This window comes from Lemur catta, chromosome X, assembly GCF_020740605.2.
Source record: "Lemur catta isolate mLemCat1 chromosome X, mLemCat1.pri, whole genome shotgun sequence".
NCBI classification, from domain to species: Eukaryota; Metazoa; Chordata; class Mammalia; order Primates; family Lemuridae; genus Lemur; species Lemur catta.
The window spans coordinates 48,745,333-48,772,890 of NC_059155.1; the positions used below are offsets into that span (position 1 = coordinate 48,745,333).

At 38.3% G+C, this 27,558-nt stretch overlaps 1 protein-coding gene across 7 annotated transcripts in view; it reads right to left on the reverse strand.

The window, feature by feature from the left end:
• Nucleotides 1-26,819, reverse strand: part of EDA (ectodysplasin A) — a 304,544-nt gene extending 277,725 nt beyond the window's left edge. For 5 of the 7 annotated variants that reach the window (XM_045538125.1, XM_045538124.1, XM_045538123.1 and 2 more), the window contains exon 1: nt 26,184-26,813. In XM_045538125.1, the coding sequence (XP_045394081.1) occupies nt 26,184-26,579 (396 nt within the window). In that variant the 5' untranslated portion in view covers nt 26,580-26,813. Of the gene's footprint in view, nt 1-22,051; nt 22,085-26,183 lie in introns of those variants that run through there. The other 2 variants (XM_045538126.1, XM_045538120.1) reach the window with 2 other exon arrangements.
• Between the last annotated feature and the right edge of the window lie 739 nt (nt 26,820-27,558).

The following is a 27,558-nucleotide window of genomic DNA, read 5'->3' on the forward strand; positions in this document are numbered from 1 at the left end:
TCACTTGAGGTCAGGAATTCGAGACCAGCCTGAGCAAGGACAAGACCACATCTCTACAAAAAGTAGAAAAAATAGCCAGGGGCATGGTGGCATGTGCCTGCAGTTCCAGCTACCTGGGAGGCTGAGGCAGGAGGATCACTTGAGCTCAGGAGTTTGAGGTTGCAGTGAGCTATGATGAGGCCACTGTGCTCTAGCTGGGGCAACAGAACAGGACTCTGTCTCAAAAATAAAAAAAACAAACAAACAAAATAAGCCCTTCAATAGTTTCTCATTACCCTTAAAATGAAGATCAAAGTCCTCCTCAAGGCTTCCAAAGGCCTGGCATGGTCTCCCGTCTGCCTAGTTCTCTAACCTCTTCTCACACCATGCTTCCCCTTACCTTTTTTAATCCAGTCACTCTGGATGTAATATAGTTTTGGTCTCTTGAATTAGGGTTACCAGATTTATCAAATAAAAACTCAGAATGCCCAGTTAAATTTCAATTTCAGATAAACAACAACATTTTTTAGTTATAAGTATGTCTCAAATATTACGTGAGAAATACTTACACTAAAAAAATTATTTGCTGTTTACCTGAAATTTAAATTTAACTGGGCACTCAATATTTTATCTGCAACCCTACTTAAATGTGCCATCTTCCTTCTGCACCAGGGTCTTAACACATGCTGTTCTTGCTCCCTGAGATGCTCTTTTCTCACCCTCCTGCTAGCAAAGCTGTTGCAAGGAAAAAATGAGGCAATATTTATAAAGCGTATATCACAGTACTTAGCACAAAGAAACTACTCAACAAATGGTATAATAATGTTAAATAATTCAAAGTTTTCTATTCTTGGTTTATCTTTTATATTATACCAATTTTGGCAAAATCAATGCTCCATCATTTTTATAAGTCATTCTCAACTCTTTTTGGTTCTTTACAAGACAGCTGGCGAATAGCAATATAGATACAACACATATAGTATTTCAGCTTACCAAGTATTTTTACACATGTGATTTCAATTTGGTCTTCACGGTAATACTGTAATGTAATCATTAATAGTATTATTTTATTCACTTTACAAATGAAACAATAACCAGGTTAAGATTTAAGTCACATACCAGGTAAATAGTAAAAGCAGTAATCAAATCCAGGACTTTCAGCCTCACAAGTTAAAATTTTGCAGCTATATGGCATTGCCTCCCTATCCATTTTCAGTCTGTGACACATCTATACCACTACCACTACTACTACTACTAACAGTAATAATAACAATAATAATCAACGGTAACAAACACGACAGCTCATGTCTATTGCATGCTTAACTGGGCCAGGAACTTTTCATGTATTATTTTATTCTCATAACTATTCTGTGAGTTAGCCTATTATTTTTCCCATTTTTCATAGAAACTCTGAGTCTCAGTTTCCTTAAGCAACTTGTTCAAGGTCACAGAGCTGGTGTAAGAACAAGGATTCAAAGTCATGCAGTCCAGCTCTGCAGTCTGAGCTCTTGTCCTCTCACAGTCTAGATAGAATGCATCCATGCAAGTCCTGGCATAACTCTTGCTGCACCATTATATATACACATGCATACATCCAAGCAACCAGCTATCCTTCTTCTATGAAGGTGGTGGCACCAACAGTCCAGATGGATACCCCTCCATGTCAGCTTATAATAAACAGAATGACTTTCTGATGAACCAGCCACATTTTCTGCCCTAATTACCTTGCAAACAATATTATGAGTTTATAAAAATGACACTGCCTGGCTTGGAAGCAGAGTGAAACAAATTGGTCTAATGCTTAGCACAAGAATTACATGATTTTCATTGGAAACCTTTAAAGCCATCTTCCTTAATGTGCTTCTCCATTTTACTGGCTCAGAAGTTTCCTGTTATTGTCATGTATGCATGTATGCACACAAATTATGTATGTATGTATACACATACATATACCCCCATCACATCTCTCCCAATAATCCACCCCACCACACATTTTGGCAAATGCAACAAACTACAAATAGCATAATTGCTATTGCATTTTATAATTGCTACTGCAAATTATAAAAATGCATAGGCATATAATTTAGAAAATTTTATATTTCTCAGAAAAACTGTTTGCTAGCAGCTTTGGAACCTCCAATTTTCCAGTTAAAACAACATAACAGGAAATGGTGATAATGTAAAGGCTTAGCAGTCATATATCAGAAAAACAACAACAGAGAAAACATTACCAGAGTCCAAAATTTATATTAGCTGTTCTCACATTTACCAGAGGGTTGGAATTTGACAAGGAAACTAAATAAAATCTATATTGCTTCAGATCACAGGCCTTGGAGTCAAGATAAGCCTGTGTTTAAATCCCAGTTCTGCTATTTACCATCTGTTATTTTCTCTCTCAGAGCCTGTTTCCTCATCTGTAAAATGGGGATAATGTCTACTTTGCAGGGAAATTATGAAGACTGAATTAGAATATATGTAAATCTCTAGGTCCGGTGGTTGGCACTTGGCACATGGTACATTCTCAACAATCCAAATCCTTCTAATCCTCTTGCCAGGCGTGGTGTTAGTGCATCATGGTGACACAGATTTTGTTCCTTTCAGATATAAAGAGCTGTCTGCCAAATGTCTGCTCTCCTTCCCCCACATCACCCTAAACTCCTCATTTTCTCCTTTGGCATCCCAGCAGCAGTGTTCATCCAGCCTTTGTCACTGGGGTGCCAGAAACAAGGGAACCTGTCTCAGCAACTTATGATGGGGGAAGATGGTTGTGCTGAGTTCTTATGTGACCCCCAATTGAAGGCCACTCAATTCAAGGTAACTCCACAGCCATACCAATCTATCCTTTGAATCTGAAGACAGACCTACCTTAAATAATATCAGTTTAACATTTACCATTTAATTTATTCTTAGGAGTTATACAATTAATAGAAAAATATGTTTGTTATGAAACTATCGTTTATCATTTAGAGTTGGTGCAAGGTCTGGTGAATACAGTGGATGACAGAGAATTCCCAAGTCCAGCCTCTGTAGCTTGAGCAGTGTTGTTTGTGTGACATGTGGTCAAGTGTTGTCTTACAAGAGGATTGGCCTGTCTCTATTGACCAATCTCCGCTGCTTAATCACAAGCATCCTCATCATTCCATCCAGTTGGTTGCAGTAGACATCTTCTGTAATTAATTGACCAGGTTTCGTGAATCTGTAGTGGATAATACCAGCACTGGGCCACCAAACAGACACCATTAGCTTTTTTTGATGAATATTTGATTTTGGACTGTGTTTTGGCACTTCATCTTTATCCAACCATTGTGCTGAATGCTTGCAATTGTCAAAAAGAATCCATTTTTCATCATACATAACCATACAGTGTAGAAATGGTTCACCTTTATGCCATGACAGCAAAGAAAGGGAAACTTTGAGACGATTTCTCTTCTGACTCTCATTTAATTCATTCAGAACCCATCTATCCAGCTTATTTACCTTGCCCATTTGTTTCCAATGGTCCAATATTGTTGGAATAATAACATCAAACTTTGCTGCTAATTCTTGCATAGCTTGAGATGGATTCATTTCCACTACAGCTTTCAGGTCATCATTATTCATCTTGGTCTCAGGTCACCCACATGGCTCATTTTCAAGATTAAAATCACCAGAATGGAACTTCTCAAACCGTCGATGTACTGTGCATTCATTAGCCACATCCTTCCCAAACACTTCATTGATATTTCAAGCTGTCTGCGCTGCATTGGTTCCATGACAGAACTCATATTCGAAAATAACACGAATTTTTGACTTATCCATGGTTTCACAAAAATTGCTCTAAAAAAAAATTTGGAGAGAAGGGAATACTTATACACTGTTGGTGGGACTGCAAACTAGTACAACCACTATGGAAAATAGTACAGAGATACCTCAAAGAAATAAAAGTAGACCCACCATTTGATCCAGCAATCCCACTATTAGATATTTACCCAAAGGGAAAAAAATCACGTTATCAAAAAGACACGTGTACTCTGATGCTTACTGCAGCACAACTCACAATCACGAAGGTGTGGAATCAACCCCAGTACCCATCCATACATGAGTGGATTAATAAAATGTGGTATATGTATACTATGGAGTACTATTCAGCCACAAAAAATTGGTGAACTAATAGTTTTTGTAATAACCTGGATGGAACTGGAGACCATTCTTCTAAGCGAAGTATTGCAAGAATGGAAAAACAAATACCACATGTACTCACTATTAAATTGGAACTAATTGATAACACCCATGGCACATGTAGTAGTAAAACCCAATGGAAACCAAGCAGGTGGGAGGTGGGATGGGGGAGGAGGGGATGGGTAAATTCATACCTAATGGGTACAATGCATGCTATCTTGGTGATGGGCACACAAATAACTTTGACTCAAGATGCACAAAAGCAAATCATGTAACTAAAACATTTGTACCCCCATAATATTCTGAAATTGAAAAATAAATTAAGTAAATAAAATTTGAAAGATAATCAAATGCCAAAATGTGCATTTGAAAGATGGAGGATGTACCTTCACAATAAAAATAAAACAAGAAGTGTCAAAGTGAAATGTAAGAGATATCAACTGTCAAACATAGTACTTAAGGAAACCAAATATTTCATACTTAATAATCTAATAATAATAAACAAAAAAGATAAAAATTTCTGCCCTCATGGAGCTTACTTGCTACCATGGGGAGATATCATGAGAGGTTGAGTAACCCACAGATTATCACCCAATAAGTAACAAAGCCAAGACTCAAAAGCAGGTCTGTGAATAAAATGGCACAGAAATAAACCCTCACAAATATGGTCAATTGATTTTTGACAAGGGTGCCAACACCGTTCAGTGGAGAAAGGACAGTCTTTTCAAGAAATGTTACTGGGAAAACTGGATATCCACATGAAAATGAATGAAGTTGGATCCTTACCTCACACCATACACAAAAATTAACTCAAAATGGTACAAAGACCTAAGTAAAAGACATAAAATTATAAAACTCTTAGAAGAAAAGACAGGAGAAAAGCTTCATGACATTGGATTTTCTAAGACTTCTTGATATGACACCAAAAGCACAGGCAACAAAAGAAAAAATTTATAAAATGGACTATATTAAAATTAAAAATTTTTGTACATCAAAGGACACTAAAAACAGTGAAAAGGAAACCCATAAAACGTGAGAAATATTTTCAAGTCACATATCTGATAAGAGGTTAATATCTAGAATACATAAAGAACTTGTACAACTCAACAACAAAAAACAAACATGATTAAAAAATGGACAAAGGACTTGAATGAACATTTCTCCAAAGAAGATATGCAAATGGCCAATAAGCACATGAAAAGATGATCAATAACATTAGTCTTTAGTGGAATGAAAATCAAAACAATTAAATATTACTTTACATACAGACATATCAACAAGACATAATAACAAGTGTTGGCAGGGATGTGGAGAAATTATAACTTTCCTATAGTGCTGGTGAAAATGCGAAAATGGTTTAGCAACCATGGAAAACAGTTTGGTTTTTCCTCAATAATTTAACCCATAGAATTACCATAGAACTCAGCAATTCTACTCAGAGGTACATGCCTAGATGAACTGAAAATAGGTGGTCAAACAAAAACTTGTACACCCATGTTCATAGCAGTATTATTCATAATAGCCCAAAGGTGGAAGCAACCCAAGTTGCTTTATCAACAGATAAATGGGTAAACAAAATGTGGCATATACATATAATGGAGTATCATTCTGCCATAAAAGTAATAATGTTCTGATACATGTGGTCCTTGGCTAAGTTAAATAAGCCAGTCACAAAAGGAAATATATTGTATAATTTCACTTACATGAGGTACTTAGAGTAGTCAAATGCATAGAGACAGAACGTGGATTAAATGTTGATAGGGGTTTGGGGGAAGTGGAGAATGGGGAGTTGTTTAATGGGTAAAAAGAGAGTTTTGATTTGGGAACAGAAATGGTTAGTGGCAATGGTTGTACAACATTGTTAATGTACTTAATGACACAGAGTTGTACATCTAAAAATGGTCAAAATGGTTAATTTTATGCTATGTATATTTTACCACAATAAAAAAATAAACAACAACAACAAAAAGCAGGACTCTTTAGCTTATGGTCTTGCCTACTGCCTAGAAATAACTGCTGAGCGTAACCCAGAGAAAGCTTTGTTCAGCACATTTATGTTCATATAGAACTATGGTGAAGCCATAAAAAGCGTACAGAGCACTTGGCATCATCACAATGCTATTTGAGAAAATCATTTACACAGTTATCCAGCCCCAAATGCATTACTGAAGACCAATTTTAAATGAACAAGCCTAAATAAAAACCCTTACTACAAATGGGAAAATAGCTAACTCAACTGTAAATGATTATCAGGGAAGTTCTTTTTAAAACAACTCCCTCGAACTGGGGTTAAAACCTGTTATATGAGTTTGCTTAACCTAGCAAACATTCAAATTCTAGGTATTGAACTTCTCTTGCTTATGTGTCATGGACCCATCATTTGGAAATACTGGTGGTCTCTAGTACAACATGATTATTTCTATTTTTCTTTTTTTATTTAATTTAATTTTTTATTTCAGAGTATTATGGGGGTACAAACATTTTGGTTACATGAATTGCTTTTGTACAGTTTGAGTCAAAGTTATAAGTGTTTCTGTCACTCATACAGTGTGCATTGTACCAGTTAGGTGTGATTTCACCCATCCTCTCCTCCCCCCGCCACCTGCTTGATTTCCATTGAATTTTACTACCATATGTGTAAGTGAGCGTTTGATCTATAAGTTTCAATTTAGTAGTGAGTACATATGGTTTTTGCTCTTCCATTTGTGTGATGATTATTACTATTTTTCTCCTTTTTTGTCTAATTCATTGGCAAAGTATCAACATTGGGAGGGACTATACTATTTCTTAAGGAAAAGAATGTAAAATAGAGTTTTCAGGTAATTTTGGGGTTTGTATCGATTTTTAGAAGGAGAGACAGAGCCTAAAGTATTAAGACAATGGAAATATTTTCAAGCTAAATACTATATGATAGATGTAACCTTCATTTAATGGGAAAAGATCTAATATTGGAAATGTGATAGAACCCAGGTGCCCGTGAGAAGGCTATCTAGGCATTTACACTATTGGTAGCCTTTTTTCATTGCCTCTACCACTGCCACCAAATAACTATGAATTTCCTCCTAAGACTGACCAAGTATTTCCACCTTTGCTTCTTCACTTCCTCTTTAGTACAGCACAATAATGATTAAATGTTAGCTAGTGCTACTACTAGCTAACATTTAATAAGCACACTATATGCCAAGTATTACACTATGTGCATTGCCTCTTTAATTAACACAACTAGGGGGGGAGGGGTAAGATTAAAAAAAAAAAGCCACAACAACTTTATAAAGTAGATATATTATTATCCTTATTTTAGAGGTGAGAAAATGAAGACTAGTAGGAGACTTGCAATAAATGGCAGATCTGGGATTCAAATCCTGACTTCAGACTATGAATCCATGTATCTAACTGCCACGTAGACCTCTCCACAATCCTCCACTTAGAATGCAAAATCTCTTTTACAATAGTATATTCCAACCTCAGTCTGCAGATTTTATATCCACAGGTCAGTTACACAACCCAACCTCATTAATTAAATAGCATGAAGCAGCCTAACTCATCTATCTGAAATGGGTCTTTCCCAAAGCAGCTGGCTCATTCCTTTAGCCCAGATCCTAGGAGCAACTTGAGAGACCTTTGCTCTGTAATTCCTTCTTTTCTTTAACTCCACACCAGATAAAATATTTAGCTCTCTAAGGAATGAAACCTCCCATTTGTTAATGAAAGGCAATGAGAAAGCAGAGTTCTATATATAGATTTGCACCTTAGTCATTTCCTAACTTATACTTCTCTGTACTGAAGTATACCTGTGGACAACTTGGCACACATAACTTTTGCACTTTTATATATACTCTTTATACTTTTTCTTCCCACCCATATTGGGCATTCTTCTCAATGAGATTATTAGGAGCTCCTGAGCGACCATTTGTTATGAAGGCTTTAGAATTCACCTGCTTGAAGGCAGAGTGCCTGGACAAGACAGTCTGTTGAAATTATTTTCAGCTCTACTATTATGTGATTTCCCAGGGTAATGCTAAAAAATTTTCTGGTTGAAAATTCTGTTTGTCCTGCTCTTCTAATCCTTGTTCCACTTGTGACAATGCCACAACCTTGCAACACCCCACTGGAGCATGATGAATAAAGTGTGGTGGCATGTCTGACAGTGCATAATTAATCTTCTTTTGTTTACCTCACACAAGTTCAGGTCCCATCAAGAACATAATCCTCTCGATAAATGGACAGCTATGATAACAAAAAGCTACAGTAGCAAGAAGGAATAGTTTCCTTGAACATAATATAGTATTACATTCTCATTTCCTTTAAAAGTTTGAGCACCAAAAAAAGCCACACAAACAAGTTTGAGTACCTACTGTGTGTATGACATTGTTCTAGGCACTGAGGATATACAGTCATAATAGATGGGGTTTAGTGGAGAAGGATTTCAGTTTCATAGAGAAGGCATACAAGTTAAATAACATTCACAGAGTACAGTATATTATAGTTAAGTGTGGTGACAGGAGTAAGCATAGAATCCTATAGGAACACCAAAAAGCATCTATTTCAGACTTGGCAAACAGTAGTCAAGGAAAATTTTTTGCAGTAGGTGACACTTGAGGTGGAAAAAAAAGTAAAATTTAAAACTAAACTGGGGTGATAGTAGCATTTCACACAGTAGGTATGGAAATCAGAGGACAGATTGAAGAAACATTAAAGAAGTAGAATCCATAAGATTTGGTGTTAGAATGTAGGTGGGGAAGAAGTGAGAAGGAGTTATCTAGAACAACTCCCACTTTTCTGGCTCGGACAAGTAAATGAATAGTAGTACTACTTCACTGAAATGAACAGGGAGGAGGAGCGGGTTTGGGGTGGGAAGGAGATAAATGCAATTTAAGATAAATTAATTTTAAGCTGCCTATGGGGCACCCAAAAGATTTCCAATAGAAATTGTACTGGAGCCCAGTGGGTATAGAGCACAAGAAAGAGGTCTGGACCATAGATTTTGACTTCAAAATCATTCCCACATAGATAACAGTTAAAGCCATGAGTTTAAAAGAGGTCATGCTGGGAGAATGTATAGAATAGCAAGAAAAAAAAGCCAAGGGTATGGACCTAGGAAATGTTGTCATGTGTCACTTAACAATGAAGATATGTTCTGAGAAATGTGTCGTTAGGCAATTTCATCATTATGCAAACATAATAGAGTGCACTTACACCAACATAGATGGTACAGCCTACCTCACACTTAGGCCATATGGTATAGCCTTTTGCTCCTAGGCTACAAACCTGTACAGCATGTTACTATACTGAACAATTGTAAGCAATTGTAACATAATGGTAAGTATTTGTGTATTAATCATATCTAAACATAGAAAAGGTAGTGCTAAAACGTTACTAGGTGATAGGAATTATTAAGTTCCATTATAATCTTATGGGACCACCATCATAAATGCAGTCTGTCATTGACAGAAATGTCATCATGCAACATTTGTCTATACCAACATTTAAGAGATAAGAAGGAAAAGGCCTTCTAAAAGAACATGAAAAGGAACAGCCAGAGAAGTAGGAAAAACTAAAAAAGTCCATTGCCACATAAATCAAAGGAGAAGAAGATTCAAAGAATAAAAGACTGCAATACACAGAATGGGGAGAAATATTTACAAATCATATCTCTAATAAAGGTTTAGTATGTAGAATATGTTAAGAACTCTTGAAATTCAAAAATAAAAAGATACATGATACAATTTAGAAATGGACAAAGGATTTGAATACACATTTCTCCAAAAATGACATACAAATGGCCAATAAGCACACGAAATGATTCTCAATAGCATTAGTCTTTAGGGAAATGCAAATCAAAACAACGATTAGATACCACTTTATACCCAGTAAGATGGCTATAATAAAAAAGACAAACAATAACAAGTATTAGCAAGGATATAGAGAAATTAGAACCTTTATACACTGCTCGTGAGAATGTAAAATGGTTCAACAACTGGAGAAAACAGTTTGGCAATAAGTTAGACAGAGTTACTATATGACCCAGCAATTCCAGTACTATGTATATACCCCAAATGAATTGAAAACAGGTATTCAAACAAAAACTTGTGCACCCCGTGTTCATAGCAGCACTATTCACAATAGCTCAAAGGTGGAAACAAACCAACTGTACAATAGATGAATAAACAAAATGTGGTATATCCATATAATGGAATTTTACTCAGCCATAAAAAGGAATAAAGCACTGATACAAGCTATAACATGGATGAACCTTGAAAATATTATACTAATGAAAGAGTACAGACACAAAAGGCCACATATTATATGACTCCATTTATATGAAATGTCTAGAATAGGTAAATTCATAAAGACAGAAGTATACTAGTGGTTGATAGGGACTGCAGGAAGTGAGGAATTGAGGCATGACTGCTAATGGGTACAGGATTTCTTTTCGGGGTAATGACAATGTTCTTAAATCAGACAGTAGTCATAGTCGCACAACTCTGAATATACTAAAAACCAATGAATTGTACACTTTCAAAGGATGAATTTTATGGTATGTGAATTACATCTCAATTACAAAATTTTAAGAAAAAATATAATTTAAACTTTACATTCAATAAATATTTACTGAGAAACGTTAATAATTAAAATAACTATCACCAGTAAATTCATTTCGTCAAGTGGCTTGCTCTGTTTATTATCAAAATTTTCTAAAAATGAAAAACAGAATAAAGGGTTGGACAATATCAAATACAACAGAGAAGTAAAATATGATTAGAATGAGTCCCATTAAATTTTATAATATAGAGGTCACTAATGACCTTAGCAAGTACAGATTCAGTAGTGAGGAAGACACCGAAACTAAACCATTGTAAGATGAGGAATCAATGAATAGTTAAAATGTAAAGACAAAAAGTTTATTCCATTCTTTTCAGAAGCTTCACTTTTACAAGAAATGGAAAATAGGGTGGTTTTAGGGAGATGTTGAGTCAAAGAAAGTTCTCCCCACCCCTGCCAAGATGAGATGTGAGCATGACTATATGCTAAGAAGAAAAAGAAATTTGAGAGAGATCAAAGATACAGGAGAGGAAGAAAATGACTAAGGGAAAGGACCATGAAAAAGTGAGAGGGGAGAGAATCCAAAGCTCAGATTAAAGGACTGATCTTGATCGAAAGGAACACATTTCCTCTATGGAGACAGGAGCACAAGAGTGGGTACAAATGGAGTTCAATCTGTAGGTATTATTGTGAGTGAGGGGAATGGATTTGCAGGTGATCTCAGAGACAATCTTGATTTTTTTTCAATAAAGTAGGAATCAAGTTTAACACCTGAAAGTGAAGTGAATGTGTCTTAGAGCAGGAGATCTGAGGACCAAAGTGAAAGCATGGAATTGTTGCTGAGATCAGAAGATTGAATTAACTAGGTCTACAGAGAGATTTCTAGGTACTAACAAAGCACTCACCAGAGATTGAAGCCTGAATTTGCAGTGGCTCTAATCTGTGATTCTCTGCAGCCCTACTCAACAGTCTTTCAGGTAGAATTGGTAAAGCCAAATGGTAGGCTGATCCTGGGCTGGGGTTTTGTTAAAGCAGGGGGACCTGGAGACAAGGAGTGAAGAGACTTGAGGGTAATTGCAGTTTGACCCACTGGAGTGAATGGGGCAAAAGATGTAGACTGCTAAGATAAAACATCAAGTCAATCCCAAAAGGGAACATAAGCTGGTTGACCTTACATCACATGGCTACTGCTCTTTAGTTTTATTGGGGTAATAAGACGAAGAGCCTGATACCTTTGGCATCTCTTGTGGATACAGGCCCCTAGATTTTCCATGCCACCCAAGATTGTATTCAATAGTGGAAAGGGACTACTCCAAAAGGAAACTGAAGGAAAAGGAAATGGAAGCTAGGTAGCCAATAAATGACAAATGAACCATAATGTCATATTATAAGGTAGCATACTATCACAAGAACTGTCATAAGATGATATATAGTTATAGGCCAAATAAGGTCCATGGGCTCTAAGCCTTTACCCAAACACACCCTCCTTTCTACTGGATCCAAGTTTTAGATCATGCTACTCCCTCTGCTCAGAATGTTCATTTTCTTTTCTTTTTTTTTTTTTTTTTTTGAGACAGAGTCTCGGCCTCCCAGAGTGCTAGGATTACAGGCGTGAGCCACCGCGCCCGACCAGAATGTTCATTTTCGATTTCAGCCTGTCTCTGATGTCAAGTACTTATTTTATCTGTCTCCTGTGATGCCAGGTACAGTGTCTGGCATGTCATAAATTCAGAGTTGGTTTAGATGAAATGTAAAAAATCACTAAGGGCTAAGTGATCAGGAAAGGCTTTACAGGAAAGTATAACATTTAAACTTGTCCTTAAAGATGAGGGTATTCTACCATCAAAAAGAGAATTTTAACAGGGGGAATGACACAAGTGACAATGAAGGTAGGAATGTACAGTAAAGTCCTGTTGGAAGTAGTACATAATACTAACAAACCAACACTGATATGGATCTTATATTTGGCATTTGGACCATATTTATTAGGCCAGTGATTCTCAAGGGGTGGGGGAGACAGGGAAAAAAATATGAAAAAATAAAGCAATGAAGTTTTCAGCTATAGTGGTAAAATTGCTCATGTTAAAAGAGAACTTATAGGTCTCCAACTTCAATCTCCAACATTTTACAGATGAGGAAAGCGAGACTCAGAAAGGTGAAGTGACCTACCCAATATAACACAACTTAACTAGGGGAGAATAACTAAACTCAGACCTGGGACCAGTACCACTATAGCTCAATTTCCAGTCTAGTTCTCCTTCTATCACATATGGAAAGAAACTGTCAGATGGCCAGACTGAAAGAAAACATTTCTAAATACAAAAAGGAAGTATAGCATAAAGACATGTAATTTGAAGAACTGCAATACCATCATCAATCCCTGTGAATTTATGTCAACCAGCAGAGCAACTATATGCAAAATATAAGGTAACAATTAGAATAAAACTTTTACACAATTAAGGAGACAAAGAGATAGATTTATCTATAAGTCCTCTAAGAAATAATCATACAGTTTTATATTTTTCACAATATCTGTATTTGATCCTCAGAAAAACACTGTGAAGGAGTCAGGGAAGGTATTATCTTTTTCATTTTACAAATAAGGACATTAAAATGTGCAAATTTGTTAAGTGATGAGCCAGAATTTATTCTAGTAATCTTTCCACAATCTCCAGGACAATGCAATCTCCAAAATAGACCAAAATAAGCATGAGGTACTCCAGCTTAGTGGGTAGAAGCAAGGCTTTGTGAATGAGTAGGTAATGGCAGGGGCTGAGAAAAAAAAATCGTTAACTGGAAATGTGAGAAGGTAGTTTATGAAATAGTAGCACTACTTGATCTTATGCTTTTAACTATGAATCACATTTCTCCTAGGAATGCTTGGCTCATAGTAGGAACAGAGTAATTATCTGGTAAATTTAATAATTTGGTGGCAGAAATTTCAATCTCCATACACATTGCCCATGGTTGGTAAATATACCTTTATAAAGTCATCAGCCCCAAGTCACAAACCAGGTGCTTCATGAGTCCTGCTAGAGATGAGGAAAATGATGAAATTGCTCTAACTGGGATGATGTCAAAAGACAAAATTATGTTACCTTTACATCTCTGATATATAACACTACATCTCCCAGTGGAAAGAATTCTAGTGTTTAATACTTAAATGCAAACACACACAAACACAAATCAATCCTCTGTTCTCTCCCCCTCCCCTTCCCTTACTCTTTCATACAGACACACACCCGTGTGTATACACACAAACACGAACATAACCACAATCCTGGCTTTTCTCTAGGCCTACATTATTTGGAACATTGGCATATTTTGTGTTACACAAGACATAAAGAGTCCCTACCTTAAGGGCTTACCCATATTCATACATTTTAAATGAGATATTGTTAAATATACAAACAAGAAGTTTAGGGAACTCTGATATACAAAGGGGGTGGAAGGGGAGCTTTCAGCTTGAAAAGAAATGTGGGTATGGAGCCTCTCACAACCTGGCAAATCTGTTAGAATCTGAAGGCCAAGAAACTGAGGTATCTTCAGTATGCAGGGAGAAATGAATTGCAAAATCATTGTAAAGGCAAAGAGAAAATCAAGAAGTATATAGCAGGTCAAAGTAGAATATGAACACCTGCTATGCAGAAGGCTTTCAAAGATCTGAAGAAGGGAAAGGAACTGAAGGAGGAGGCTCTAGAGTCCAACATACTTCCTATGAGGATGCTTGACCTTAAGCAGGGCTCTAAAAGGAAAGAAGCCCTAGTGACAGACCCCATTAATAATCACCACATCCTTAAGATCGCATGATATTCTCCACAATCAATGTATACAACTGTGTTTTAGAGTCCAGTATTGGGGAAATGTTTCAATACCTTAAGATTTACTTTGGTATTTAACTTAAAAGAGCACAGATTAGTGTTGTAGGTACAGGAGCTACAAAGAACTGTGAGACTCAGTCTCTGCCTTTAAAAACCTTCCCATATAGTTAAGGAAACAAGATAACATACAACACAACACTGAATAAAGAATTTAGAGAAGTGATGAGATGGATGGATAAACAAGGAAGAATTCACCCAAGAGGTAAGGTTTAAGTTGAGCTGTGATGGACCTGGAGGGCTCCAAGAGGCAGACTGGAGGGAAGAACGTTGTACTTTGGGTAATAGGTGAACCAAGGCCAGAACTCAAGAGGCCTATCAGTGGACCAGTCTGGATGAAATGGGATTCAGACAAAGAATAACAAGAAGAGTGGCAGAGTAGTTAAAGCCTAATTTCAGAGGGGCTTGGAATGCCATTTTAAGAAGTTTGAACTTTATTCTACAGGCAGTGGGGAGATACCAGAGATTTCTGAGGAAGGGGTGACAATACAAGATTACACTTGAAGAAAAATAATCTAGCTGAGGTGTACATATGAAATAGAGAATAAAGCAACTCTCAGCTGCATAACCACTGTGGGAATGAGGTAATAAGGAGCTGAGGAAGAATCACAAATTTTCTTTGTTGAGAGGGACCTTGAGAGAGTGATGCAAGAGACATCATGAGCAGCACAAATCAATATCAAAAAGTATGAATCTATGTTCACAATGTCAGGTTAAAAAATAAACAAAAAGAAAAAGAAAAAAAGAAGTATGAATCAACTTAGCAACTGATTGCAAAGTATGAGTAGAGGGGAAAAGGAAAAGTAAAAAAATAATGCCTCCCAAGTTTTATGCCTGAGTGACAAAGAGAACGAAACTCAGGTTTAATTTTGTAAAATTTGGCGTGTATGGTGAGGGAGGGGAAGAATGAAGATAAGTACAGTTTTACTAAATTTGAGGTGTCAGCTGGAAATTCAAGTAGAAACAAATTGCACCAAGAGGATTTGTCTAACGTCATTAAGAACAAAGTAGGTTTGTACTCCTTGGTTGACTCTGTCAGCTAAACCAGTCTTGATGAATAGAATCCCCATTAGCATTATCTCATACCTAACAGGGACTCAGTGAAGTGGTGGCTGAGTTGAGGGAACTCCTGAAATCTGCCCCTCTCCCATCTTTCCCTCAGTCTGACTAGTTGTAACAGGTGTTAAGGTCCTTCCTTACACAAGAAACCCTCAGAGTTTCCACAACTTAAGCATTTAGACTACGTAGCAAAAAGGCTTTAGAAGCATGCAATATTTCTAGGCACGGAACCTTGTAGATTGATCCAAAACTCTTACTAATGTTCAAGCTTTCATTGCCCTTGTAGGCCATTGGTGTGGCAGGATGAAATAAGAATAACAATCCACAAACCACAAAATAAAATTCAGAAGTAATCTCTTTTTGAAAATCAATTTCATTGTAGCTGTTTAGTTTCAATCCTTGCTATATGTATGCCATCACTCCAATAAAAATTACTCTTTATCTCCGAATTGCAGGCCCATTGACAGTTGGATGTACATGGAGAAAATTACTCAGGCAGCCTATTATTTTAAAGTGGTTTCAGCAGCTAGCAGCAGGGAAGTCCCTAGGAAGCCACAAGAGACAGGAAACCACTCTCCTCCCTTGGCTATTCCAAGCATACAGCACAGCACTATCATCTGGCGCTGAACTGGCAACTGAACAGGCAACTGAAATCTAATTCCTCTCTCTCCAAAAGACACAGGATTTATGAATTGATTTTCCAAATGGTATTCCACAGAGATGATCATCAAGCATTCTCTACCACCAAAGCTCATGGTCTAGTGGTCTTCAAAGGTAGTCCCAGTAATGCAGGTGATAAAGATGTAATAATCTGTAATCAGGGAGCTGAAGTTAGGTACGGGGAACTGAATCTTATCTCTTTATACTTTTTCTTTTATTTCTTCCTTTAGATCAGGAGTTCTCAAATGGAGATGAGCATCAGCATCACTCAAGAAGCCTTTTTTTCCCAAAATATTTATGCCCACAGTCCCACACTAAAGACTCTGATGATATATCTCTGGGTGTGGCCAGGGACCTGTGTGTTTTAAAAAAATTCTCCAGGCACCACTGGTTAAGAACCACTGCCACAGATGATCTGTATGATATATTTTAACCCTACAATTCTGAAAAAAAAAATTCTAAGTAGAATCTGGGAAGAGCTAGCTATTTCTATCAAAGAGAATAAGAGAAAGAGAAAGAGAGAGAGAGAGAGAGAGAGAGAGAGAGAGAAAGAGGGGGGGGCAGACAGGGAGAGGGAGGTAGGGAAAAGAAGAAAAAGAGAGAAAGAGAGGGAGAGAGATGATTCTGGGCCAAGATTCTTGAATATTGCCCACTCTAGCATAAGTAGCCATTGGGCCCCATGACTATGGGTTCTAACCATACTAAGCCATTCACAATACCATAAATCAGATTCTCACTCTGGAGTACACACAAGAATCACCTGTACAGCTTTTTCAAATTATACATGACTAGACCTCCATCCCTGAAGCTTCTGATTGAGTTGATTCTGGGTTGGGGCCCTGGGCACATCAAGTAGAAGAAGAAACCTCTGGGTTAATTGGAATGAACAGTCCTGAAGATTCTCTTCCTCTAAAGATAGGTAGCACTCAGAAACAATAAACACCCCTTACACATTTATTCACCATCTTCTATGTGCCAGCTAATTTTAAAAAATGACAACTTTATTTAGATGTAATTCACATACCATAGAATTGACCCATTTTAGGTGTACAATTCAATGATTTCTAGTGACTTTACTGAATTATGTAACTTCATGATATCTCTTGCATCATTTCCTCTCTTTCTAGTTCCACTATCATCCTGTGGTAAATCCATTTTAAAATATTTTCAGCCACCCAGTAAGTGCCCTCATGCCCATATTCAGTTAATCCCCATTATCACCACCCACCTCAGGCATCCATTAATCTAATTTTTCTCTCTAGATATTTGCCTATTCTGGAAATCTCATATAAATGGAATCATAAACGTGATTTTTTTGTGACTCACTTCTTTCACTTAGCATAATATTTTTGAGATTCAGCCATGTTGTAGCATGGCTGAATTCATACTTTATTCCTTTTTATGGTTGAAAAATATTTCATTGTATAGAATATTATACCACATTTTATCTGTTCATCAGTCATGTTTGCCTATTATGAATAATGCTGCTATGAAAATTCATGTAGAAGTTTTAGTGTGACCATATGTTTTTAGTTCTTTTGGGTATATGCCTAAGAGTGGAATGGGTCATATGGTAACTCTACATTAACTTACTGAGGAACTGACAAACTATTTTCCAAAACAGCTGCATCATTTTACATTTTTACCAGCAATGTATGGAAGGTTCCCATTTCTCCACATCTCCATTCTTAATATCTTTTTCATTATAGCCATTCTAGTGGGTATGAAATGATATCTCATTATGGTTTTAATTTGCATTTCCATGATAGATAATTCTGTTGGACATCTTTTCATGTATTTATTTAGTGCTTTGTATATTTTCTGTAGTGAAATATCTGTTCATATCTTTCTCCCAATTTTTTGTTTTATCTTCTTATTATTGCATTCCAAGAGTCCTTTATAAATTCTGAATAGAAGTTCTTTATCAGATATGTGCTTTGCAAATATTTTCTTCTAGTCTGCTGCATTTCTTTTCATTTTTTAAGGTTTTCCTTTGAAAAACAAAAGTTTTTTCCAAAACAGTTCATTTCTTTTTTGGACTATGTGTTTGGTGTCATTCCTAAGAAATCTTTGCCCAGTCCAACGTCTTGAAGATTTTCTGTTTTCTTCTAAAAGTTTTATTGTTTTGGTGCTTACATTTAAGCCTATGGTCCATTTTGAGTTAATTTTGGGGGTCTGATGTATTATGAGTGTGTAAGTTCATCTTTTTTGCATGTAGAGATATCTGATTTTCCCAGCACCATTTGTTGAACAGGGTATCTTTTCCCCCAGCGAAATGTCTTGGTACTTTTGTCAAAAATTAACTGATTATAAGGCCAGGCGCGGTGGCTCACGCCTGTAATCCTAGCACTCTGGGAGGCCGAGGTGGGTGGATCGCTCGAGGTCAGGAGTTCGAGACCAGCCTGAGTGAGACCCCATCTCTACTAAAAATAGAAAGAAATTATCTGGCCAACTAAAAATATATATAGCAAAAAAAATTAGCTGGGCATGGTGGCACATGCCTGTAGTCCCAGCTACTCGGGAGGCTGAGGCAGTAGGATCGCTTAAGCCCAGGAGTGTGAGGTTGCTGTGAGCTAGGCTGACGCCACGGCACTCACTCTAGCCTGGGCAACAAAGTGAGACTCTGTCTCAAAAAAAAAAAAAAAAAAATTAACTGATTATAAATGCAAGGGTTTATTTCTGAATTTTCAATTCTGTCACTTGACCTGTATGCCTATCCTTATGCCAGTTAGTGTCTTGATACCCTCGAGGATTAAGATAAGTGAGTTGTCAAATAAAGATTTTCATATAATTATGGTCAATATGTTCAAAAAAAAGAAAAAACTTGTTTGTGAATTTTGGCAAAGAACTAAACACTATTTTTTTTTAAAAAAAAGAACCAAATGGAAATCCTAGAAATAAAAAATATATGTAATAAGTGATATTAAGAACTCAGTGAGTGAATTTAACAGAAGATTAGACAGTGCTGAAGAGAGAATTAACGAACTGGAAGATAAATCACAAGAAAATATCCAAAATGAACTACAGAGGAAAAAAAGGATAGAATATAGAGAAAAGTATATGACAGACATAACAGGTGCTGAGAAAATGTCTAAAAGAGGTACACTATGGTCTGAATGTTTGTGTTTCCCCAAAATTCATATGTTGAAATCTAATCACCAAATGTGATGGTATAAAGAGGTGAGGACTTTGGAAAGTGGTTAAATCATGAGGGCAGAACTCTCATGAATGATTTTAGTGTCCTTGTAAAATAGGTCAAAGAAAGCTCATTTGTCCTTTCCACAACATGAGGATTCAGCAAGAGGGTACCATTCTATGAAACAGGAAGTGGGCCCTCACCAGATACTGAATCTGCCAGGCACGTTCATGGAATGGAAGACTGAATATTATAAAGATGTGAGTTCTCTCTAAATGGATTTTTAGATTCAATGCAATGCCAATAAAAATCTCAAGTGGATTCTTTTTTTCTTTTTTCTTTTTTGTGGACCATGACAGGCTGATTCTAAAATACATATAAAAATGCAAAGGTCCAAGAATAGCTGAGATACTTTTATAAAAGAATAAGATGGAAAGACTTGTTTTACCAGATATAAATAAAGTCCAGTGATGAAGATTGTGGTAGTGGTGCAATGACAAATAAACGAATAGAATAAACAGGTCAGGTGCGGTGGCTCATGTTGCTAAAAAATTTTTTTTTAAAAAAGAATAAACGGCTCAGAAACAATCTTTCACATATACAGACACTTGATTTATGACAAAGGTAACGGTGCAAAGAAGAGGGGAAAGACAGTCCTCATAATAAATGGTTCTCGATCAGGTAGATATCTAGATAGAAAAAATGAAGCTTGGCTTCTATATCTTACTATAAACAAAAATCAATTCCAGGTGGATTGTAGATCTAAATGTGAGTGGCAAAAACATAAAGCTTCTAGAAGATGATATGGAAGAATATCTACATGATCCCAAGGTATGAAAATATTTCTTTATTTTTTTCAAGACAGGGTCTCACTCTGTTGCCCAGGCTACAATACAGTGGCATCATCATAGCTCACTACAACCTCAAACTTCTGGGCTCAAGCGATCCTCCTGCCTCAGCCTCCCAAGTAGCTGGGACTACAGGTGTGCACCACCACACCTGGCTAATTTTTCTATTTCTTTGCAGAGACAGGGTCTCACTATGTTGCTCAAGCTGATCTTGAACTCCTGGCCTCAAGTGATCCTCCTGCCTTGGCCTCCCAAAGTGTTGAGATTACAGGTTGGAGCCACTGCACCTGGCCATAAAATATTTCTTAAATGGAACACAAAAAACCCTAGCCATAAATGAAAATACTGAAAAATTAGATGTATTAAGATTTTGAACTTCTGTTCAATAAAAGATAACATAAAGAAAGGTAAACCACAGATTTGGGAATGCTTTACAACATAAAAAATACAAAAATGATTCATAGCCAGGGTATATAAAGAATTCCTACAAATCTATAAGGAAAAATACATAGAAAAACAGGCAAAAAATCTTGTATAGGCATTTCACAGAAGAAGATATCCAAATGGATAATAAACATATAGAAAGGGGCACAACTTCATTAGTCTTCTGAGAAATGCCAATTAAAACCACAAGAGATATTCCTACAAATCCAACCACCAGAATGGCTATTATTAAAAAGACTGACAATACCAAGTGTTAGTAAGGATGTGAAACTAGAATTCTCATACATTGCTTGTGAAAATGTAAACTGGTACAATTATTTAGAAAAATTGTCATTATCAATAAAATCAAAAATATGCATTCCGCATCACCCAGAAATTCCAATCCTAGGTATAAACCCAACAGAAATTCAAGTACATATAACCGAAAGACATGTACAATAACATTCAAAGCATAATTATTTATAATAATCCCAAACTGGAAATAATCCACATATTCATTATCAGTAGAATGAATAAACCATGGTATACTCAAACAACGGAATAATATACCATACAAACAATAAACTACAGCTGTATGCAACAAAATGGCTATCACAAATATAGTGTTGAGCAAAAAACACCAGACCCAAAGAACATATACTGTTTGATTCCATTTATACAAAGTTCAAAATGTGCAAAACTAATCAATAATGTTAGAAGTCAGGATAGTCACCAACTTTGGAGAGCAAGGATGATAAAGTGATAGGAATGCGGCATAAGTAGTGGTTGTGGGGTACTAGTAATGTTCTCTTTCTTGACCTAGGTGATGGTATCATGAGTATGTTCACTTTGTAATAATTCATCAAATTGTATAATTATTATTTGTGCACTTTTCTGTATGTGCTTTGTACTTCAATGGAAAAGTTTTTTTATTAAAAAAAAAGAAAGAAAAAAATGAAAAGCTAAGTGCTGAGTATTTACAGAGGAGTCAGATAAAGATGGTCCTCTATGAGGGCCACCCTGCAGGCAAGGCAAGCGGTTTTTCTTAGAAATGTTCCTGGGAATTAAGTAGCTTCAAAAATTCTCTAGTATAAAGAGATTTCTATAAGGTAGTCACAGATAAATTACAGATTATTTTTCACAAGATCTAAGAGAGAAAAAAAGACATGAGACCTAAAAGCAAATAAAACAAAACATAAAACGATATATTACAGAAGGCTTTTTGTACTATCTTAGAGGTAAGGTGTGAAACGGGGAGACTGAGACCATACCATTAGAGTTCTTCTCCATTTCACTTTCTAATTATTGTAGAAACCAGTGAAACATTACCAGTGGAGCTATTTACTCACTTAAGCATGGCCGAAAGTTCATAGACTTAGCAAGACCTGAGGAAAACAGGCCTGTTACATAAAGAGAAAATGTCTTTCTTTTACATACATATCTCCAAATTCCCAAAATAATATTCAACTCAACAAGTATTTGAGTATACTAACTGTAACTAGCACTGTGTCAGGCACTGTGAAGAAAGACATAAAAGGCAGATTTCTGAGGAGCTCTAATGTAAAGACACAAAATTTATTAAAAACAACAGCAGTAACTAGAGAGTGACTCTAAGACAGGATATGGTGGGTGGGTTGAAGAAGTAGAGTTAGTGACAGAGAATATGGGGTGGGTATAATGAAGCCAGTTGACCAAAAGTCTTCAATGTCACACTAAAAAATCTCATTTAAACCCATAGAAAGAGATTTTATCTTGATTATATTTTCCTAAAAAAATCCTTGGATTTATTCATTATGCTCACCTTGAATCACCTTGAGTAATTCTTGATCAATCAGACTTAACATAAGTAATGTCAAATCTGGATACACTATTGGCCTATCTAGTTATACCAAGAAATGTTTCGTAGAACTTTAAGGCTGACTTCTATGACATCACCTCAAATAATTAGGAACATACCCCAAATATCCCCCAACAGTCCTTAATAAACCCTTAGTGATCTACCCATAGTTTAGACCATCACTTGGGGCAATGAGTTGAATTATTGTTTCCCCAAAAAAATAATTTTTCAAGCATTAAAATATACCTAATACTCAACATTGTGTCTGGCGCAGTAGGCTATTTATTGAACTGGATTGTTAAATTACACCAACATATTAACCATACTCATCTCTCTCATGGTTTGGTAGACTTTGATCATATTCCTCCCTCAACCTCTTTCTCTCCAGACAAAAAAAAAAACCTCTAGAAAATCCCTCCATCCTTTTGATCAATTTAATTGGGCTTCTGGGGACTTTTATCAGCTGTTAGGTTTTTCTTGAGGAGCAGCCACCAGAATTTCCTATCTGATTGCAGAGACAAATCCACTTTTGATCTTTTTCATGAAAAACATAAGGGTTTTGTTTTATTGTTGTTTCTGACACCTTTACTGACGATGGCCACCATATTCTTGGCCTTTGAGGACCACAATCACTACTAGAACATATCTAAAGAATGATCAACAGTGATTTTTGTATTTTCACTCTGATATTGTATTGTCAATCTATTGTCTAATTCAGACACTAATGAGATGTCCCTGGACCTTGAGATCATCTCCATCAAGTATCCAGATAAGTCTATAGCCACTTGGCTGCTCCAGCTGAAGGAGATAGTTATGATTCCAGAAGGTCTGATATGACCCTCTCACTTTTTATCATCAGCAACTATGTCCCCACTGGGGAGACTCTTCTATTATAACATTTCCCTTGAAGGATTTTGCTGATCACTCTTCTATGTATCCTGACTACCCTAACTTCCTTCTGTATCCTGTTTAAAAAGTTTTTTAATTGAGATGATATGCACACATCTACAGTGATTTCTAGATCCCTTTCTTGAGTCATAACTGAGAGCCCAGAGCCCATCATTTCATAACCATGGATAGGTTTACTTTGCCTACCTGCATGATCTGTCTTCCTACAGTTTATTCCTCATCAGCTTGCCTTCACTTCTTGCAGATAAATTGGTGAGAAACCTGAGTGTACTGCCCATTGAAGGGTGCATATTTTTATCTTTCTTCCTCTCCATCCAAGATTTGCTGTAACAGCAGCTGTTTGTGTTGAAAAACTAAAATATAAAAATATGACCTACGTGGCCAAATCCCACAAGACTGTTTACTTCCTTATTTATGAATCAGAATCTGTCAGCACAATGTAGAATTTTGACTGTCAGCAGATACTGCAATTAAATGTCCCTGCAAAGCCAGCAGAGGGTGCACCAGGGCACTAGAAATTTTACCCAAGCTGTAGCAGTATTAATTTAACTCTAATAGCCAATCAACTTTTCCTTTTTAAAAATTTTACTGTATATTAAAAATAAGATCATCAAGATAAACTTAAGTTGGGCTAAAATTCCTTCAAAGTGTACTCCAAGTCTTCTGAAAGCGAAGTTCAGGAAGAATAAGGAACACATGTTTAAACTGTCTAGTCAAAATGTAGGTGAAATAGAACAAAATGATGCAGATCTGAACTCTCTCCTTTGTAATAATTCTACTATGGAACTCCACCCCATTCCTCTAGAAAGCCCCAGGAGATAGTATGTTATGGGGGAATGGATACTGAACTGGGAGTTAAAAAAGTGACTTCATCCTAGTTTTAACTCTAGTAGTATGATCCTGGGCAAGTCATTTCCCACTCAAGGCCTATGTGTTTTCCAAGGGAATCAAACAAAATGGACTCATTGGCCCCTCTTAACTCTAATAAACTCTGATTCCAATTGATGTCAAGAAATACAAAGAGCCAGTATCCTTGCTTCTACTGCTCAAAAAGACTAAAACAGAAAGAATAAAGGACAGAAGATAGGAAGCTGTGTTTAAACCTAGACAGAACTATTTTAGTGCCACACAAAGGGCAGACAACATTACAGAGCTGCAAGAGTCCCATGCAATCACAGAAGCCTTAGAGCACAGCTGTCCTGCTAATCCTCAGTCTATAAACATGGCTCTGTCCATCCTGAATGCCAAAAAGTCTTGGCCACCATATAACTAAGGACGTCTAATTCCTTCATCTTCTCACAGAATATCAATGTTCCGCTACCTAATATTTCTACTGGGAATGGGGGTGGGGCACAGATAAATAAAGAGTCAGAATCCTAGTTAATTATCGTTTAGCTACAGTGTTTAAAGTTTCAAGTATGAGAAGCATGTCTGCTGATTCTCTTCTGTGATAAGCTGTTATATAAATTAGAGTGTGCTAGCAAGATATTTTAAGATTCAGGGCAGTTTCACAATGCACATTGTAAAAAAAAGTGTCAGTCCTAACATTACAATATTATCATGAATGTGATCTATCAAGTGTACAACTTTGGATGGGAGGTCAAAGTAGCAAAACAAGGTTTACAGAGTTGTGACAATGACTCTAGATGTGGTAGTAAATACAGAAGGCCTGGGTCCCTCACCTCAAGGAACTTATTTGCACAATGTGCTCTCTTCCCCAAAAGGTACAAATTCACTAGTTTTCTTTAACTACCTCAAAAGAATTCTTAGAGGCTTCTCCTAAGTTTCACATACAATACAAAATTTGGCAATCAAGACAATACTTACGTTAAGTGCACTAAATTTACTTGAATAAAGAGCTAGAAAAACTAGAAAACAAACACCAAAGCTAATGGTTTGCTAATAAGGCACAAACATCATAAAGATTGCAAAAATAACTGCTCTTGGGAGACTACTCCTGATTATTCCATTGGCAGATTCCTGTTCTCAAGCTAGCAGTAGTAAAAACGCTACATACCCATCCTTCCCATCGCACCACCCCCCCCCCCAAAAGAGTCAGAACTGGCATGCAAAGGGTGAGTTTTATTTCCATAGATTTTTTTAAAATTGCTGTTCAGAAGTTGTTTAGCAAGACGGCATATTTCTACCAGAATTCCTCAGGGGGGCTGATCCTCACTAGAACGCTGAGGACAATCAGTCTCAAATTGCAGGTAAGTGTGAACAAGCCCATGTTCTGGTCAGCGTACAAGGACCCCGTGCTGAAAATACGTTTCAACGGGCGTGGGGCAATTATTACAGCTGCTTACAGCTCCAACTCCAAAGGAGAGCCTGCTAGTGCTGGCATCAGTTCTGGACACGAAAAAACAAGCACCGCGGGCAGAGAACCTCACCAGCAGCAGAAGGGCCAAGCTGCTCGCCGTTAGTCGGCCAAGGGGGCAGCGCGGGCACCTCCTCTCCCCGGCCCGGGCGGGAGTGTAGCCAACTTTTCCCGAGGCATCCCGCAGCCAGGGGCAGCGGGTGCGGGTAGCGTCTCCAAGTCAAAGGGTCCTGAGAGAGTCTCGGTAAGCTGGGCCAGGGACCTAGGACAACCTGCCCCGGGCAACCTTCTCCCCTGTTTGCCTGCCCCCTCCCTGGTGCTGCCCTCTTAACTTGGCTCGAGGTGGCAGAATGCTTCCAGGCCCCTGTGGTGGAGGGCCCTCGCCCTACCCACAAGGGGAGGGGGCCTCCACCGCCGCCCCTACTAGGTGACTCACCTGGTGCCCGTCCTGAGAGTCAGGGGGGAGGGTGGCTTCTCCCGGTTCCAACGGCTGCTGCTGAGGTGACGGCTGCCCGAGGTGGCGGATGATGAGACCGTCAGGGTCGAGGCCACCAGGGCTGCTCAGGGTGCCAGAGGTGCCAGGGGTGCCCGGGCCGCCTAGGCGGGACTCAGCTCCCCGTTCCCGCCGCAACTCAGAGCGCAACTCTAGGTAGCAGCACAACGTCAGCAGGTGGAGGGCCAGCGAGAGGCCAAAGAATCCCAGGAAGAGCCGGCAGCTGTTCCCTTCGCCTGCCCGGGCAGGGGCCCCGCGACAGCCGCAGCCCTGGCTCCTCCGCTCCAGCGGCGCTGCCGCGGGCAGGGGTTCCCTGCGTTCCACCTCGGGGTAGCCCATGGCCTCCGGAGACACCTACTCTCTGAGGCCCGGGAGCCGCTGTGTCTGCCTCAGCCGTTCACGACCTCTGACAGGCAGCTACTGTCCTGCCATCGGCTGGGGGCTGCAGGGACCCGTTCCTGAGCGACGGTGGCTGGGCGGGACGGAGCAAGGAGCAGCCGCATGTGCAGCTCCTCTCCGAGGGGTGGGAAAGCGAGGGGGAGGGCGGGAGAGAGGGGCGGCTCGGCCCGCCGAGGGAATGAGGGAGGAGGTCCTGGCCGACCCCGCCCCATCCCTCAAGCGGCTGCCGGGACGCCCAACCACCCGGCCGCCAAGCCTCGGCGCCCCGCCCCCTGCCGTTCCGCCTGGGCCTCCAGCCGCGGGGCGGGGCCTGGGGGCGTGAGGGTTGGCCTCTGCCTGGGCGCCCCACCCAGCTCTTCCCGCTTGCCCCCTTCCAGTTGGTGACTGCCGCTGCCGTTCATCCCTGGACTCCGCCCCAATTTAACCCCTCAGCGCCAGTACGGGGGAGGAAAGGAGGGGGAGGCTGAGTAGAATTTGGGAACCTTGGAAAGAAAGTAGAGCAAAGAAAAGGAGGCAGAAACTAGCATTAATAGAAATGTTTGCAATTAACTGCAGTTGTTAATAACATCATCCAGTACTTATCTGTTGCTTTCAATCTTCAAAGCGTTTAACAGACGTTAAACTAATTAAAACAGTTCTGGATTTGGAATGAAACCATGCCTGCTGTGTTTGCAATCCAATGGCTCACCAGAAGAGAAGGAGACCCAGGAGCCTGGGAGCCAAAGGAACTGGGAACGGGGTGGGACTCAAGCAGCCTCACTCCAGGAGTGAGTCTGGGGACTCAAACTAAGGGAAGGAGAAGCCTTCCCAGTTCTGTGCCAAGCAGAACTGAAGATTTCTTGATATATTAATTAATTTGACAAATATGTATTGATCTCTTTACAATGCAGAAGGTGCTGTATGAGAGACTCCACAGCCA